At 38.4% G+C, this 20,348-nt stretch overlaps 1 protein-coding gene across 1 annotated transcript; it reads left to right on the top strand.

Moving 5' to 3' along the window:
* Positions 1-10: 10 nt before the first annotated feature.
* LOC140164363 (F-box/WD repeat-containing protein 9-like) lies at positions 11-18,244 on the top strand. Its single transcript, XM_072187673.1, has 10 exons — positions 11-61; positions 1,636-2,140; positions 3,515-3,654; positions 4,041-4,169; positions 5,028-5,140; positions 6,288-6,379; positions 8,532-8,680; positions 15,503-15,616; positions 16,237-16,326; positions 17,022-18,244. Exons 2-10 carry the CDS (start codon positions 1,678-1,680, stop codon positions 17,166-17,168), a joined length of 1,437 nt encoding a protein of 478 aa, XP_072043774.1. The 5' UTR covers positions 11-61; positions 1,636-1,677; the 3' UTR covers positions 17,169-18,244.
* The last annotated feature ends 2,104 nt before the right edge of the window (positions 18,245-20,348 follow it).

Genomic DNA, 20,348 nt, shown 5'->3' on the forward strand with positions numbered 1-20,348 from the left:
CAAAAAGAAAACAAAATTTGCAGAACAAACTCATGAACTTTGCTGCAAATTACAAAATACGGTATGTTCAATGGTTCAATTTCAGGCTAGAATGTTCATTTATGTTTTCATAGTTGGAAGGATTATTTGGTTATTTGCTTATGATAAATGGTTGCTTCTTTATAATATTAAAAGATCAGTAAGCTTTAATATCATTGATTGTCATTCTATTCGTTCGAGTCAAAATGATAAAGTTGGGTGACTCACATTCTATTTTTGGCCATGATGAGTGATGCTTACACGTTGGAAGGTGTTTAGACTTTGATTTAACAGCTGATTTCTCAGATTGTCTAGTGTCACTGACTGAATAGATTCATCAGCTAGCTGTAGTTTAACTTTTAGCATGGACTATAAACAGCACGTCGTAGTGTGATGGACTGGAAACTTTAACTTGGCGCATCGATCTGAGGACAGTTTTCAAATGTAAAGCCTTGATAGTAATACGCTGTTTTACTTGGCCTATATCTGGACTGGTGCAGTGGTGGTATACGTCGAACATCTGAATACAAGCACAACGTATGGACCAATATATTTTTGTAAACATTTTAGGCCTATAACAAAATGTATATTTCGTACAAATTGTACAACTATAGGGGCCTAGTTTCTACCCTATGACCTATAAAAGTTACCTGTTATCAAAGTGTCCGCAAAAAACTGGTCATCGCAAGTATCTTTGATGCTGAAGACTAAAGATATTCACGCAGGGACAGGCCAAAAACCTTACCTCGATCGTAAAATCCAGCCGATGCATGTCATAAATAATTCATTATTCCATTGTGTAAATGACACTAGTGATTGTGTCCATGTATTGTTATTGCACCTGCGATCTCGCGCGAGAGCAGTTGTCAAAAATTTACTACAAAAATAGTAAATTAACCATTTTGGACAACCTATACCGGTATAGTATTAGTACACAAATTTATGTCTAGCAATTTTTAACAAGTAAATACCATAGCCGATCACAGGTCTAGCCTTGTTCGAAATATTTTTGTTACGGTTATGGTGTACGTACTGTACAGCTTGCAATAAGATGGCAGGAGAAAATTTTTTTGTAAAATCATGGGAAAAAACCTGTTGAATTCAGCACCTTGAAAATGAGGTATTTAAATTGTATCCAAAAGTTGTAGAAACATTAGAAATGAAGTAAAATAAAAAAAATTAACTTATATTTATCAAAAATGGTAAAAAATGAAAAAAGTTGATTTAAATCAGTGCGCGATTTAAATCACTGTGATTTAAATCAAACAACCCTGCGTACCGTACTAGTGCAGTGCAATATATTAAAAAAATTCTATTCACCTAATTGCTATGGTAGTTAATCCTGTTACATCATCACTTCTACGGTGATGAATGAATACTCCTGATGGCCTCAAAATTCAGGGAGGCCACAAAGGCCCTTAGACTTGGCCTTGGTGCACCTCAAGTTCAAAGTTTTCATTGTTGCCTTTGTGCCCTTTCATTTTTGTCCCCACTAGCCTTGAAAGTGAATGCCCTTGATATGTGAATTCCAAGGCCTGCTGAACATGTATTAAAGATTTTAATTGATACATTTTATTTATAATGTAAAGCTATGAACTGTTTTTGTTTTCATAACAGGCAGCACTACAATCTTGCCACTGATTCCAAGATCACTGCACCATGGCAACTGAACAACCAGGATCCACTACACAGTCTGGAGACCAAGAAGTCATTGGAGAACCCTTCCTTGGAGAAGAGAGTCCCAGAGAAACTGTTCAAGACATTGATGTTTCTCACAATGACAGTGAGATGGGAATGGCCGTAACTAGTAATAACAGTGATGGTGGTTTGAATCTTAGAGATGATGAAAGATGTACTGTATCCCCATCTCAGGATGAAGATGAGGACAATCTGTATGGAGAAAGAATAGAAGATGATGATGTAGATGGGGATTCAATTCCTCTCACGTTACTAACATTACCACCAGAGATTATTTGGTACATTTTGGCATTTATAGATGCCAGGTTTGTCATTCAGCAGGTCAGTTTAGTGTGCAAAGAATTTTGCAAACTTGTGAACGATGATGTGACTTGGAAGGTACGCATATCCAAACGGTTTCCTAAGAAATACCCTATAATCCCAGGTGAGTGGATGAAGTGAATATTGAATTTTAGTGACAATTGATTTTTATTCGGGTACGCCGTCGGATATCACATTACCGGTGCAGTAGTGGTGCAGCCAGTCTACAGTAGTGGTGCAGCCAGTCTACAGTACTGGTGCAGCCGTCGGATATCACATTACCGGTGCAGTACTGGTGCAGTCAGTCTACAGTACTGGTCTGGTGCAGCCAGTCTATAGTAGTGGTGCAGCCAGTCTACAGTACTGGTGCAGCCGTCGGATATCACATTACGGTGCAGTACTGGTGCAGCCAGTCTACAGTACTGGTGCAGCCAGTCTATAGTACTGGTGCAGCCGTTGGATATCACATTACCGGTGCAGTACTGATGCGCAGCCAGTTTACAGTACTGGTGCAGCCAGTCACTGTGCCAGTTCACACAGTGACTGGCTGCACTGGTAATGTGATCAATACACGCAATGGTAATGTGATATCCGACTGCGCACCTGAATAAAAATCAATTGTTATGGAATCCCGTCGTAAAAGCCTATCTACTTACTTGAATTTTAGTGGTTTTGTGGAATACCGGTAATCAATTTTGACTTTACTATCTGTATCTGTAGCAATACTGTTCAACGCTTCAGGTGAAGCCAAAGGAACTAAATTGCCATGGTAATCACCTTGCAGCATCTGGAAGCTAAACTAGGATGATGCAGGTGAAATTGTAGACTACAGTGTATAGATGGTGGGTGTATTGAGAGGCTAATCATTACCAAATTTAGGAATTCAAATATTTACAGGATAGGCAAGGTCCTTCAGCAGTCTGCCATTTTGGTGCTGTTAACAGCGTGAACACAAGTGTAGTTCTGATTGGGGAATTTGGATCATGTCTACTTTCTCTAGCCTAAGGGGGCTGGCATTTTCTTCGGAAGGGGGTCCCAAATTTACAAAAAGTCAGCATCAATAAAATTGTGCCCCCCTATTTTGGCAACAAAAATGTTATGACCCCCACTCCCACCATTGATACACCTTTCCCCCTAAACAGAAAAAAAATTGTATTGAAATCAGTCTTTTTTAATAAAATAAACACACTATCTGACTCCCTACATTTTGGTCATCAAAAATTTTTTTTCTTTCCAAAAATTTATGACCTCTCAATATATTTTGGGACCCACCCCTTCTGAAGAAAATGCCAGCCTCCTTAACTCCCGCCTTAATTCAAATAACTAAATTTGTAGAAGTCACCTTTCATAATTGATGTTACACATGTACATACTAGGCATGATTCAAATATGCCATCAATTTCTTGTTTTTAAATCTGAAGGTTCAGGACAAAAGTGTTTTTTTTTGCATTTTCAAGATTGCTTTTATTTTACAGCATATATTTCTTTCTATTTAAAGATGATGAGTTTTCCTGGAAGTTAGCATGTATACAACGTGAGGAGCAGCATACCATGTGGGCTAACCATCAAACCACCATGGAGTCATTCTGCCTTAGTATGGGCCATATTGCTGCTATTGACTCAGTGCATTTATTAAAGGTAATTATTCTTAAAAAGGTTTTAATCCAGTGTCAGATTTTAGTATTTTAGAGCAGAGGATGATTTTAGAACTTTCCTTGATCTGTGGCAAAAAACTGTATGTATCACAACAGTCTGTCCACATAGAGCAGCAGTTGGTGCGCCAAAGAAGCATTTACGCACTCATTGCACCGAAATAATTATTCTCATACCTCCAGTTTCCGAGGTCTATTTACTTTGTACTTCTATGTGGACAGAGTGTAGGGGTCCATTTCACTGGGGGAGGGGAGGGGGTCCCATGTGGGTGTTGGGAACTGAATAGAGCAATGTACTAGTTACTGGACTTGAGTTCAATTTTAATGACCTTTGTAGTAAGTTTGATCTTGTGTGTTCTTTTTATGCCACAGGAAGGAAGTTTATGTATATCAGGATCACGAGATAGACATGTTCAACTCTGGGACTTAAAGAAACTAGATGCAAATAAACACAAGGAATCTATAGAAGCTTCCAGAGTACACTCATTCATGGCACATAAGGTATGTGGTTTGTTAAACTCTTATCAGGAAAGGTATAAATAAACTCTTTCTGTATGGCAGAGAGGTGTGGCAAATCTTCCGACCCTAAAATCTGAAAAATAGGATCACATTTTTTTTTCCATAATTTTGAATTTTCATTTTTGGTTTAAAATGCACAAAAATGTTGTGAAAATGTTTTGCCTGTTTGTAATTCATACTGCACAACTCTGATATATTAAAAAACGAGCCATAAGCCTGTAAATCATTGTTTGCACCATGTGGTATTTTGTGGTGAACTTGCATTTCTTGATATTGCATGTGGCAAAAAACACAAAAACATCAGACGAAGGGCAATACAATTTTATTTTTGGCCTATAAGAAGGTGACATTTGAAATTCATCAAATAGACACAATTGAAGCATGATGATGAAAGAAATCACATGTGATGCGATCAAGCAAAATCAGTCGGAACTCGGCAATAAAAAATTTTCACTTTCTTATAGGATAGCAAAAAGCATTTCCAAAGCTGGATTTTGCAGAAAACTCCACTGAAATTGAACAACCAGTTCCATAGATATTAGCAATTAAAGAGTTTCCAAAACAACAGGAAACAAAAGGAAATATTTTCTTTGTGTGGCTATATCTCAAAATCAATATTTCCGAGTTACGACTGATTTTGCTTGATCGCATCACATATGTGTAAAACAAAATTGATTGTATTTGACAATGAGTGGTCATAATAATCCTAGCCGTCATACATGTATTAGTAGCCTGAGATATCAGAGCACCAAGATTTAAGTTGTGCCGAATTTATTTCCAACAATGTATGCAGTTGGAGTCAATAAACCATGAATCTATGTATTTCTCTACTTGTGATAGGGTTGGATTTGGGACATTACATCTCAAGACAACACAGTGGTGACATCATCCTGGGATTGCTGGGTTAAACTGTGGGATTTGGAGAGACAATTTAGTGAGATCAGAGCAATTAGGTGAGTAAAAGAATATATGTGACGCGATCAAGGGAAATGAGTCGGATGTTGCCAATATTGATTTTCGATATTGGCAAAGAAAGTGTTAGAATTCTTTTGTTTTATATTGTTTTCAGCGATTGATAACTTGACGTAACTTTGCAAAGAAAAGTCGTATCAACATGGGGTTTTCAGTTTCTAATAACAGCTTTAAATGTCCTGTTTAGAAACATATATGTAAAACTCATTTTAGACCATGGTCGACATGTGACTCATTCCCCTTGATCATGTCACATATAATGGTGTGAGCCAGATTATAGAATTTTGTCACACATGTTGAGAATCAACTTGTTTCATAATTTTAAAAGGAATTTTTGCGGGAATTATTGATATTTGCAACTTATATCTACTACTTGAACATGTTAAAGGAGTATTTCGTGATCCTAGCATCCTCTTTTTATGACATTTTTCAGTAGATATCCACGAAAAAAGTTTATTCCCAGAATTTCAGTTGATTCCAATTTTGCATTTGCGAATTATGCATGATTATGTGTATTACACTGCTCAATAGACAATGTGTTGTAATTTCGTTCTGGTATACCAGAACGAAATTCAAATTTCACGATATCTTTGCTAAATGAATTAAACTGCAAGAAAGTTTTTGTACATAAACATTATGTAGCCAGAGGTTTCCATGTGATATAAAAATCTCAACTTTTTTTGAGAAAAGTGGGGGGATGATGCTGTGGATCACGAAATGCACATAACGATAAAATTAAGAATCTTGCGAGAATCAGTTGGGGGGTTCTCACGTCGATGCCAGAAGTAGTCGCAACAACTTCAGAGTGTGATGTAAATATCGTAACCACTCGGATTCAGGTATGAGCCCACCTGCTTGATATGATAGGTTGCATGGGAAACCTATTATCTGCAGTAGTGTTCACAAAGAGGGGTGAGGCTATGCCCCCAGTATTGTCAGTCAGTGAGGGGAGGATGCACCCAATTAGGGAGGGATTATGGGGCTATCAATTAAGGCAAGTGAAGCGAGGTGAAAATGTTTGAGCAGAAGGGGAATCAAGATCCGTGCCCCCACTTTTGACAACTTGTGCAGTACTGATGGACGAATGAAGAATATTTTTTTCAGTCAATTGTTATTTATATTTTTCAGGGGCAAGTCTGCATTTCTTTCTACTGTGTTTCTTCCTGATGTGTTGGTTTCTGGCTCCTATGATAAGTTGATCTATATACATGACCATAGAGGTAAGATTGATTAATTTATGTGATTCATTCATTCATTCATTCTTACTTGTGATTAATTTGTTAATTGATTGAACTACCTTGAACGTTCGCCTAATTGCGCTATGGGCTCTCTTGACATATAACTGGAATTTTAGACACAAACTAAAAGTGCCCTCCCATTAAAATCCCACCAGGGCACGTGCCCTTAATTCTTGTTGGGATTTTTAGAGGAGCGAGCTCTCTATTTAAGAAATAAAGGGTAATGCATGATCCTTTACACGAAAATAATGTGTCGAGGCAGTAAAAACGCGTAAATAATGGGTGAGGCGGCCGAACCCATTATTTAAACGTTTTACTGCCGAGGCACATTATTTGCGTGTAAAGGATAATGCTGCACCCTTTATTTCTATTCTATTACCACAAAATAGTGTGATTTAAAGAGAAAATATCAATTTTTTTGCCCAAATATTTCAAGTTGTTTACCTCAAGGTGGAGCGCATATACAGCGTAGCCAAAGCGTATGCACATTCCAATAACACAACCTAACATTCCATTCTCCCTATAAGCAGGTATGCACATACAATAACACACCCCTGACATTCCATTCTCCCCTACATAAGCAGGTGTGCTGTGCGCTCTGCTGTGCGCTGTGATGATAGAAGAACATAAAGTTTGTTGCCCTTGACACTTTATCGCTAATTAATGGTCTGTCACGTGACGCGTTTCAACAAATCACAGTGCGCGATTTTGAATAATGGGTCGTGGGGGTAATAGAATTGTACATAAAATTTACCCAAGGCAAAGGAGCCCAGGGGCGCCATTAGGCGAACGTTTACGGTATATCAATAGACCTTTTCAAATCGAAGTTTTCTAAAGTTTGTTATGGATGACCCCGCTTATAATTCCGGGTCATCGACGCTAACGCAAATGCAACTATTACGTCTGAATACAAATCTGCGTGAAAGACATGGTCAAGTGTTGGGTATGGCTTGTGCAAGTGAAGATCACACACAGACCAAATCAAATGTGCCGCAGATGACAAATATTTGCATTTTTCTTTTGTTTGCTGTCACAATGTGAAGTGCCAAATAGTGGAAGTAGTTCAATACCTTTAGAAAATATTTCCCTGTGATGACTCATGTTGATTTTGGCTAAATGCGTTGTATTTTCACTCAAAAGGGTATGTGATTCTGCTTGATTCATTGTACGCCAATTGACCTCCTAGCTTACTGAATAAATACTGCGGTTTTCCGATCTTTTGCGGTCTTGATTTGAAAAGGTCTATTGATTATTGATCTTGATAGATTGAATGTATCAACAATTAAAGTCCCTGTGCATTCTATGCTGTGAATTTGTCCCATATTCATGAGGGCAGATAGTTCGATCGTGCCGTGTCTAACAATCACGCCAGCATTGCGTGCCTCCCTATATATTAGATAGACCGTTGCGTGCCTCGGCAATTACGTGATAGACAGTAAAAATACGCGGTCAGTGTGTAGCAGTTTTGTCTGTCGCATTTCATGGAACAATCGGCCCATATTATCGGGCAATACTGTGACTTTGGCTGCTTGTACGCGGTCTGTTATCTTTTTCGTCCATGGGTTGTTCACTGTTTATAATCTGTTTGCAGTAGTGTGTGTGGGGGTGGGAGTGTGTGCTCCCATGCCGAAATGCCCAATTCAATTTTTATGAGACTTTGACTCAATACTTATGCACTGTGTGCAGGCCCGTATGCAGGATTTCATTTGGGGGTGCTGATTTTGAAAAAGTGGACTTTTTTTCCGGGGAGCAATTTTGTGAAAAGTGGACAAAATTTGGACCTTTTTTTGTCCAAAAAAGTGTACAAAACCTGAAATTCTGAAATTTGGGGACTTTTTGTATACTTATCCAAATTTGGGGGGGGGGGGGTACGTCACATCCCCCGCACCTCCTCTGCGTACGGGCCTGCTAGTGTGTAAGCAACAGGTTAGTAGTTCGAACATCAGAGCACAGTGCATCGGAGGTTATCATGGACAGGATAATACACAATAAATGTATAAATAATGTATTTAAATTTGAAGAAATAAAGAAAGATGAATGAATTGACCCAAAATGATTGGGATGAATCCTAGAGACAATCAAATGATTAAATTGAAATTGTGCTCATTATATGAATTTGTTTGATTCATTACAGCTGATGACCCTGTGGTAGCCAAGCTACATCTACACAACAAACCAGTGTTATCAATAGCAGCAGATAGCCAATATATTATTAGTGGTAGTGAGGACAAAACTATTGCAATATACGACAGACGAGCAGGCAAACTTATGAAGCAAATACACGTAAGAGTCCAATTTGACTTGAATAGCATTGTGTTGAGAATTTCAAAAAGTTTGAATTAGGCAAGAATTTGTTTGTGTTAACTGTGACTTTTTCAGAACAAAATTATATGGAGCTTACAATGGTCCATAATATTACATTGTAAGCTGCTTCTTTGCCCAGTGATCTGAAATGTAGATTAGGCTCTGCCAGTTGAAAACCCGTATGTAAGGCATAACTTATATCTCCCACACAGGGAGTGTGAATTTCAAAAGTCGTCAATGGGTGACACTGTTTAAAATTCACACTCCTTGTGTGGGAGATTAATGTCATGTCTTCTATTGGTGTGTATGGATTTCAACTGGAATAACCCATTTACCACATTGCCAGGAGTCAGTGGCTCTGAAAAGTATCGTGGAAAAATGAATTGGTAAGGTGCTCGGCTCGATGCATTTGTATATGATGGTGGATATACGTTTGAACCTTCACAGATATGTGCTAGTTTGCTTGCTTGAAAAAGAAAATGAGTCACAAAGAAATTTATTGCTGATTATACCTGTGTAGTTGTATGAAAAGATAGGGAGTGATCCTGGTTGAGATGGTATTGTAACTGTAGGCTAATAAGGGTACTGTAGTCAAGTTAGCGCAATTGATAGGGCATCAGACTTCAGTGTGAGAGGGCACAAGTTTGAGCCCCGGTGATGCATCTTCATGAAATAATTACGCCCTGGACAGGAAACTAGCTGCCTAATTGTTTTGGTTCACCCTTATGTTACTTAGGGAGCTAATCGTGATTGTGATTGTTATATATAGACAGACTTGGAGACTGCACCTATATTGTGCTGCATATCTGAATGTTTTTAAATGGTTTATAAGGTATGTCTTAAGCCACAGTGGTCAGCGAAAATCTGTAAAGTGTGTAGAGGCCTGTGGGTTGGCATCATGCACTATATATTTGTTACTGTGCAGAGCTGAGTGTGAAGGATGCTGAATTATTTAAGTAGTGCAGGGCCACCATAGTCAGTTACTGTCTAGAGCACAGTGATCTCATCTCGTGGAATTGCATTCTACAAAGATGTGGCTTTCATTGGCTCTTAGCGAAGCTATTGAGCCTAAGCAGTTCCGCTAGATGGTAGATATTATTTTCCTCATTTTTCGGCAACTTCCGGCGCTGCTTTTTTATACTAAGGCTTTTTCTGTGTATTATATATAGTCATCAAATTGGATTCTAAGCTTTGCTTAGTTATTTTTCAATCGATTGCACTCCTTTAGAGGTGAATTTGGGGTGGGGAAAGTACTTATTTTGAAGTGAGAAAAGTCAAAAGTCGTCATGAGAAACAGTCATTTCTATCGTTTTGCTTGGTTCCCTGTATGCGGTAGAGATTATTTTGGTCTGAATAATTTAAGTTGCGAGATCATGGCGGGAATTGACGGATTGCACTATTTTTCTTTGGGAAAGTGACCTTTTATCATGAATTTTTGTGGTGATCTCACGTGGATAGAAATGTGATTGGATGATTCCTTTGTCCGGATTGTTTATTGAGTTCTCGGAGTTTCGTCACCATGGGACAACATTTCAAAATATTTAGAGACCAGCGGCGTAGTAATTGAGTTAAATTAACGCTAAATAACCAGGGTTGCCAAAAAAAATTCAGCCCGAATCGCAGGTCAAATAATCGAAAAGTCGCCCATTTTTTTTCTTTACCCTTTGTATTCTATGGGGCAGGAAATTGTCCCGGGAAAATCTTCAAAAAGTCGCCTGATTGGGTTACCAAATCGCGGGTTTGACAACCCTGAAAACAACGTCTCGGCAGCGAAGGTCATCTGGCTATTCATTATCATTGTCCGGCACGTGTGGGTTGGGAATTCTGAAAATCTGTGAAAAGGGTGGGGGTTATTTTGCGGAATAAAGGGTGGGTTTCTAAAAAGCGTGGGAGCAATATATTAAGCGTGTGGGTAAACGCTACCAATTGAAAAAAAAATATAATAAAGTAATTTGATGATCTGTTGAAAAACATTCATATTTTCTTCATAAATCTGGAAAGAAAATGTCAGAAATTAATTAGCTGATGTTTTCATTTAAATGCACGTCACCCATAGTAGAATGGATCGCGCCGTAAAATTATATTCATTTTATGAATGAATATAATTTTCAGTCTCTACACCAGCCGCTTTGGCCCGCTCGCTCACACTAGAAGTGGAGCGAGCGGAACACAGCGGCTGTGTCGAGAGTCTATAGAGACTGACGTATTGCAATTAATTCAGGATCTCAGCCCTCTGCCATTCGCCCATGTGATAGTGTTTATGATAAACAATCAATCTGAGGTCGTATCTTTTCGAAAGATGATTGCAGTGTTGATGCAGTTTGCCAATATTATGTCGCAAATGTTTCAGATGAATAAGAAAATCATGTGATAGATGAGGATAAATTCTGCATTAATTGGATTCTGAAATGGATTGATGGCGCAGATAGTGATAAAATGGACCCGGAAGTGACTGTATGAAACGCGGCGGTATAAGCGCCGATATGTTCAGTCTTCCGAATTTGATAAAGTAATGCTGTAAGCTTTGGTCAGAAACACTGCATAAGGGTGGGTGTCTGTCTAAAAGTGTGGGGGAAATATAAAGGGTGGGGTTTGACCCCTGACAAGCGTTCGAAATTTGTAGTTGCTACAACTGATCATCATACTATTTAATTCACTAGAATCTGTTTGTCTGTGTCTGCCTCTTTTCTCGGAGACTAGTAGTAGCTCGTTCACGTAGTGATTCCGTTGTCCCACTGGCCTACTAAGCGTAGATTGCATGGCGATCGGTACACCCATCGTATGTGTGAGTTACGGCTCCATACATTCGATGTATGTAGGCGATCCGAGTGTTATAGTCAGAGCACCTCGGACTAGTATAGTAGGGGAAGCACGTTCCTCAAACTTGGTGCGTGGATGCATCTTTTCACAAGTCACACGTACAATATTAATGCGAATTTTATCCTTTCTGGGTATGACTGATTTTGTTACCGTAAAATTTGTGTCAATTCCCGATATTAGTACCGTACACTATAAATGCACCACATTTTGTAGGCTCCAATTGCTGATTACATAAATGAGAACAACTGCAGGGGGATGACACTAAATTCACGGCTTTTGTTTAGCCACGCAAACCTATGGCAAATTTTGTTGGCTTGCTCTCAACAAAGTGAGGCAAGGTATCGATTGGTTATGAATAATTCACATCAACTCTTACTCAGCCCATGTAATTGAGGTCACCACATAAAGGTGTCGTAAGTTTAGCGAATCGAACCTGTTGAAGATAGTAAAAAGCGCCCCCAAGCAAGGTTAGACCGGGCGGAAGTGGGTCAACTACTATGATCCCATCAGGCTACAGTGATTTGTTTCTGCAAGAAAGTCTTTTAATTTGATAAGGGAATGTCTTATTGATATAGTAATGTCGAAATTAAGACTAACTATCGATAATACAAAGGAAATATCGACAAGCATAAGATATGAAATACAGTGAGTATTTGAAGTCAAAAATCATTTGACACTTCACGTGACCTTCAAAATGGCGCCACGGCAATAGTATTTGCCATGTGCTTCCTCCCTGTGGAAAAGTATCCCGAAAAATATCAATCTGCACTAATACACTTATTGGTGTAGCCTGCCAGTATGAATTCCCGGGGGGGGGGCACTCCAACTTTGGAGGTGACGCGTATGTAGGGCTGTTAAGACCCCCTTTTTCAGCGTCGCTGTCACCCAAAGACCCCATATTTTTTTTACTAACACATGCTCTGTCACCCAAAGACCCCCTATTTTTTCATTTGATCTGTCACCCAAAGACCCTTACTTGTTCACTTTTAACAGCAACTTTCATTTATCACTTATTTTGAAAAAACAAAGAAATTTGAAGCCATTTAGAACGAGAAATTCGATTTTCGAGGTTTCTGTCGCGCTGTTTCAGCTCACACCCAAAGAAAAAAAAAAAAAAAAGGGTCATGTTCTCACCCAATGACCCCATATTTTTTACATTTTGCTCTCACCGAATGCCAAAAATCATGCTGTCACCCAATGACCCCATATTTTTTACATTTTGCTCTCACCGAATGCCCTAGGTGCGAAAGTGCCAGCCCTACACCTATATCCATTTCAAATCGAAGTGCCCCGGTATGAATTATTGTTGAAAAGTAGAATAGCACCGTAATTTTGACATTTAATTGTATACCGCCACTAATAATCCAAAAATCCGATCTTTATTAGCTTTTATTCATCACGTCTATTGGCTCATTTTCTTACATTGAACTATTATAGGCACTTCAGCATCGATGATAACCAGCGTAGATCAAAAGACCCCAGAAAAAAATCATAGGCTCATGTCAAGCCGTCTGTACACCTGTCTTCAATCATATAATAGATTGAATACAATACCATTCATACCGCTCTTTTCAAAGAGACTAATCTTACAGGTGCAAGTGATTAGCATTTCTTTGACATCTATGGTTCAATGCATCGGTAGGTTCTACCGCATGAACGTGAGTGTGGGCAATATAGTCAAAATTGTATTCATCTATTGTTATGGTAGTTAATCCGATTTAACTACGTCACTTCGCCAGCGTGTGTATAAACGTATTCTGTTAGGGAGTAGCCTACATTAAACAATTACAATTTCAAACTTTGTGATTGGCAATAGGCCCTATACCGGTAGGTCTACATTAAAAAGTATGCATGGGTGACACCCAGGAGCGATTATATTATTTGTTTCGTAGCTACATCATATTTTGATTGTTTCCGTTTGCCATAATTTAACACGGAATAAAAGCAAAACTCACTGAAAAATAACATTTGCTGAAAAATCAAGTAAGTTTAGGGAGTGTTCATAAATACTTTGGTGGGGGGGGACAATATATTTTTTCGTGTTACAAATTTTTAACCCCCCTGTCCCCTCTTCGTGAACCCAAAACTTTGTTGACCCCCCGGTCTCACAAGTTAATGGACCTAAAACTGTTCTAACCCCCACCCTCATATTAAGTAAAAAACTATTTTGCCCCCCCCCCCACCTGTACCATTCTACATCAAACGATAGAGGAAATAATATTAGTTAATATTATGTCAGTGTTATGAGTCGGTAAATTACGGTTAATTTACATGGTAATTTACCGCCATCTTAATTGACCGTAGTAAAATAGGGTAATTTTTTAAAATTAAAACTTCAAATAATATTGTTTTTGTTTGTTTGTTTTAGATGACAATTACAGTTTCATGCAAAAGAGTTATGCAAATACTTCGGCCCATAGGCCTACTCGTCATGGCCTACCCTGCCTGGCAAAGCTAGTCTGGTCGGAATGAGCATAATAATTATGTTTCGATTCGTAGCCGATACAAGCGGAAACTACTCTGTCCCTTGATCAAACGTCTATTATATTAACGCCCTCTGGCCAGGTCAGACCATCATTTTAATAACAATATGCTATTAACATATGAATTGGACACATGCAAATTACGGAGTGTCACATCCTGATTTAATAATCCTTGACAACTGGTAACCAGCGGCACTGTGTAGTACCGGTCTGTTATTCAATTGCGTTGTGTGTGGGTTACGTGTATTTTATGTGTAAAATGCCTATACGGTGATCCACCCAAAAAAAAAAAAAAAATCATTGTATAGATCCCTGTACCGGGTCCTGTGCATCTTGACCCCAGGCAGCATAAGTTTGTATTCGTTAGTGGGTCAAGGTCATCCAGGGGTCATCTGAGGTCAAATTTGCAAAAACTGTCGAAGGGCATGAAACTTGGTGGGTACAGTCAACATTTGAGTCAAATTTTGGGAAGGTCATCCGGGTCACCCAGGGGTCATCTGAGGTCAAATTACTAAAACTGTCGTATGGGCATGAAACTTGGTGGGTACAGTAAACATTTAGAGTCAAATTTTGGGAAGGTACTAAAAATTGTCGTATGGGCATGGAAGGTGGGTACAGTCAACCTTTGGAGTCAAATTTTGGGAAGGTCATTTTGAGGTCATCCGGGGTCATCTGAGGTCAAATTACTAAAAACTTCAGTATGGGCATGAAACTTGGTGGGTACAGTCAACATTTGGAGTCAAATTTTGGGAAGGTCATTTTGGGGTCATCAGGGGTCATCTGAGGTCAAATTACTAAAAACTGTCGTATGGACATTAAACTTGGTGGGTACAGTCAACATTTGGAATCAAATTTTGGGAAGGTCATTTTGGGGTCACCCAGGGGTCATCTGAGGTCAGATTACTAAAAAACTGTCGTATGGACATGAAACTGGATACAGTCAACATTTGGAGCAAAATTTTGTGGGGTCACATGTTCCTCAAACTTGGTGGGTGCATCTTGACCCCAGGCAGAACAAGTTTGTATTGGTTAGTGGGCCAAGGTCATCTGAGGTCAAATTAGCAAAAACTGTCAGATGGGCAAGTAACTTGGTGGGTACAGTCAACATTTGGAGTCAAATTTTTGGAAGGTCATTTCAGGGTCAAGCGGTGTCACCCAGGGGTCATCTGAGGTCAAATTAGCACAAACTGTCATATGGGCATGAAACTTGGTGGGTACAGTCAACATTTGAGTCAAATTTTGGAAGGTCATTTCAGGGTCAAGCGGTGTCACCCAGGGGTCATCTGAGGTCAAATTGCTAAAAATGTTGAAGATTGACTCCGCGCGAGTTTCAAGGACCGTATTGAATTTTTGTGGGAATTTTTCAAACTAAAGGTTTAAAAATTGACCGACCAACCTATTAGCGATTCGACTCCAAGAACAATTGCTTTCCCACAAAAAAAGCGTAGAGCCACAGCGCCATTGGTGCTCTTGTTTTTTTTTCTGTTTTCATTCACAGCTTGATAGCTTCTCTATGTGTATGTCATACGGGTTTAACCAGTTATGGAGCGGACAGCGAGATGGAAGCTTACATGTGCTGGATACTAAACATGGAAGGTTTGATATTGTAGAGGTAGGTTTGAACAACTTTCTCAAAACCTAAAGCTAAGATACAGCAATGTATAGGCCATATATATTGCAACGTTTTCGTTGTCAAAACTTCAGCTACTGCAGTTTTAGAATAACAAAGCCCCAAACATTGCAAGAAAATGTAGTTTTTGTGCCCCTTATTTGGAAGCCACAGACTGGCTTGCTGAACGACTGACTGACTGACTGAACGAGTGAGTGAGTGAGTGAGTGACTGACTGACTGACTGACTGAACGAGTGACTGACTGAGTGACTGGCTGACTGACTGACTGAACGAGTGACTGACTGACTGACTGACTGACTGAACGAGTGAGTGACTGACTGACTGACTGAACGAATGAATGCATTTTGAAAAGAGCTAAAAGCCATAGCCTAGTATTAATCAATGTTGTCAGCACTCAGCACCAGGTAATAACTAATGTCAAAAGCCAAGATTATGCTTTATTGGGGCACTGTGCATTGGACAGTCATAATTCAAAAGAAACCCCAGATTTTTTAATTAATATGGTACAAATTACAAAATCTTTTTTGAAGTGGATCAAAAATCAACAATGTCAAGTTATCATGACCAAATTCAGATGTAGGTTATTTGGGTTCCTTTTCAGACATATGATTCTGGACATAAAGGGAAGCTGACAGATGTCATCCATAATCTAGGAGCTGTGATAACCTGTTCTACAGATAAAACAATTAAGGTAGGTTCAATGCAGAGGAGGTAGTAAAGCCTGGCTAGACTAACTTGGGGTGCCAAATGACACACATATTCAGTAACCTTCACAAAATTTGAAAATTCGACCACTGGTTTGCACCACAGAGCCTAAAATTGTGCTTCAATTTTCGGAAACTTAATTATGAGAAAATGTCGATGGTTTCACCAAAATTTTTAGTTCATTTTTAAAGAGAGGTTAGTCCATCTTAATTTAATAGTTTGTCTCAAAGCCGTTCCCAAGTTGTAAACCTAATGTGGAATGCAGGTTTTTTTAAGTTGTTTTTTTTGACAAGAATAGACCACCTTTCATCTTTTCTTCTGAGGACAGCATGTTTAACACACCAGTCATAAGTAGCAGATCAGTTGTACCAAATACTTTTGTTGTTGAAAATTTTGTGTATAGACCACTTGACATTGTTTATCAACAAAGGCGGGGAGTAGCCTATCGATATGCTTGAACGAACCGTTACACTGTTCAATTGCTTTCTTGTACTATATGAAATGTGGTGGGCAATTTAAAATACATATGCCCTGAGCAAACTATGATGCGTACGCACACTGCAGGGCAATGAACAGTGAAAATTGCCATAATTCGGGCGCATACTGCCCGGCAATGATGTCACATGTCAAGTGGTCTTTTGATCTCATTTCATAAACATTTCTTTCCTCCTTGACCTACAGATTCATGAACCAAACCACAACCCTGCCGTTATCGCAACGCATTCAGAATACTACGGTGATGTTGCTGCACTACATCTACAGAATAACGTGTTAGCTAGTGCCTGTAGTGATGCTACTGTTGGTATATGGAGGCCTGTAGCACAATAGAGCTACAATTTGATTTTCTTTCCAATACTGAGATGTAAATTTACCTACAACGTCTTTGTATGTATCCTTCTGGACCATTGGACACCACTGTTCCTAATCTAATTGAAAAAATTAACCAATCGTGCTACGCTATGTTGTTACTAAGCAACCGGTTGCTATGGTTGGCACTTCTGCGAAGTACTCAGTCACTACACACAAAAAGGCACACACACCTGTGGTTGAAAATTATATATACCAACACCCAACAGTAAGTTACAGGCTTTTTCTATGACCACCACGGATACAGAGAATCAACCTCAAGTCATCCCTGCACTACTTGGAGTAAATGAAGAGCTTGGTTCCAAACCATGTTAAGTCTACAGACACATTACCTGTGCGATATTGCAATGGGTTGTGATGCTATAGGTATTGTAATTTCAGTTGGATGCACCATTACAAAGCAAACAGTGGATGGATGCACAGTAATACTGTGTGTGGCCTTTGGTTCCCAAATGAGAACAATAGTCTGCATATTGTTAACCAGCATTGTTGTGGTAAATAATGGCTTGTTGATGGTACAAATCATTGTTGCTAATGTCAAACTTGTCAAAGTAATTGTGATTGTACATGTATCACACAAGTAAATGAGAAACATGTGGTTGTGGACTTTACACGGTTTGGAAATAAGCTCTTCAAATACAGGAAACAAAGAAATTAGAAATGGTGACCATTGGATCTAACAACATGGTTTCACTTCAGTGTGATTTATTATATTTGACCCATGTAATGTGCTTCGAAAGCAGTATATTGTGATATATTATCAATTATAAACTATGAATGTCTTTTCATGTTCACCTTGCCAGTTATGTGTTGTAAAGAGCTTTGTAAATCAGGACTTGGGTCTTTTTTAGTGTCACATTTAGACCTGAAAATAATTTGTATCCCTGTATAACCCTATTTTATTTCATAGTTGCAATATTTCTTCAAACGTGCTGCAAAAAGCCTGCAATATTTTGCAAACATGTATCTTAAAAAATAACTTAAGTATTGAGTTTCATACTGACAGTGTACTTCAGTTAAATTACGTGTTTCCCAAACTTGATATAATTATGTTCATTAATTCTATTAATCATTAGATATGAAAAATTATATTTCAAGTTTTATACTGTTACTTGTTTGCAAGGTAATACAAAATCAGTAAAGAAGTTGCAAAATCTTTTGTTTTCTATTGTTTTTTGAGAAGTTTAATAGACCATATCTCAAAACAAACTCTGCTGACATTTGTGGTGGATGGTCACATATGAGACCAACTGCAAGCCTTCAATATTTTTTAATTGCATGAACACAAAGCCTCACTAGATAAGGCACCAGAAACAAATTGGTTCGATCTTGGATCAACCGTCGATGCTGCTTTGATGCTTGTTATTAATGAACTATCAACTAATTAATCAGAATTAACACTTAAGTTTATATTGGTCATTATATACTTCATTAATATATTCTTGTTCATTGATTGGTTAAAAGTGGATCACATGACCAAAATAGTTCTACCATCAGTACTCCTATCCGTAAATAGTACCTCTAAGCCGTAAATAGTATTTTCAATGTCCCGGATGAGCCGTAAATAGTACCTCCAATCCGTAAATAGTACTTTTGACCATGCCTTCCGCGTGCGTGCATTCGATGCGACGGAACAGTTCACGCACGCGAAACTGCCATAGCGTCATTTCTCGCTGCTGTAATTGGTTAGCCCAATTTTAGGCTATTCGATTTTGTGAAAGGTAGGTTGTGCTTAAATTAGCCGTGCTGTTCACTCAGGATAGACGCGGGAGAGTCAAAACGTCAAATAATTTTCTTTTAACAAATCAATGAACAAAGAACATATTGATGAAGTATATAAAACAAATATATACTGCCTTTATTCGAAGTTCTGGTTAAAACTATGGTCCCTCGTTGAGATCAATTAATACTATTCTCACCTCGGGCCCATAGTTTTAACCAGAACCTCTCATGGCAGTATATATTTGTATAATATCACTACAGGCATAAATGACTATTTTACCACAATTAACAATAGTAAATTAATTGATTTCATAGATAATAAGGATCAACCAGGCATCGATGGTTGATCAAAAGATTGAACTAATTTCTTTCTATTGCATAACCAGAGATAACAGAAAAAGCATAATTCCTTTGACAAGATTTGTGTACTTTTAGCATCCAGTGTGTAATTTTGCAGCGCTGCTGTTTGGTGGCCCTTGTTGGTGGCTCACACAAAGAATCATCAACAGTATCCAGTTGTACTCCTTGCAGATATAATTCTGCTGGACATTTTACTTCATATGACAAAGTGGCATGTACAGTATTTCAATTCGGCTGATTCTTGCTCATTCCAACTGATACAGTACAGTATTTTTCTTAGACCAAATACCATCTTATCATGGACATTACATTGGGCCATGGGAAAGAAAGTTTCAGATTTGTGAAAGATATTATATTGCGTTAGGAGAGTTGGGGATGGGGAATAAAATTGAATACCTGAGTGAAGGGCCCAACTCCAATTTTTTACGAAAATGAGTTACATTAATTGTAGACCCAGCATTTTATTGCCAGCAGACCGTTTTTCCTTGTGTGTGAAAGATGAGCCAATATGCACTCTCTAAATAGTTTTCCACTTCCACTTAATCATGGTTTTCATGGAAGAAAGGCCCAACTCCATGGAGTTGGGCCATTCTTCAACAAATATTGGGTTAAAGAGGAATTTTGTTCATCCATGAATTCTGCTTTGCACTACAATAAACTTTTTTGCTAACATATTACATGCTTCTATTTGTGCAATTAATGGATAATAACCTTATTTCTGTAGCTATTTATAACACATCTGCTTACGGAATTGGCACTTGCAGTATATTAGTGGAAAAAGGGCCCAACTCCAGCTCGTATTAAGACCTGTACCATTGCCATGGAAACATCATGTATAATTTCGAATGTATGTAATATTGTATGTTCATGTATTAAAGGTCCACTGAAGATGAAAACATTCTGTCTTTAAAACTTTTCCAAATATTAAGTTTTTTCTTAATATCTCGAAAACAGTTTTGATGGAGTTGGGCCCTTCTTCCACTCAGGTATTCAATTGTTGATAATGTGTCTTGTAGTTGTATACGAAGAGTTCGGATGCAAAACCAATATATCCATTTT

Source organism: Amphiura filiformis, chromosome 1, assembly GCF_039555335.1.
Source record: "Amphiura filiformis chromosome 1, Afil_fr2py, whole genome shotgun sequence".
NCBI lineage: Eukaryota > Metazoa > Echinodermata > Ophiuroidea > Amphilepidida > Amphiuridae > Amphiura > Amphiura filiformis.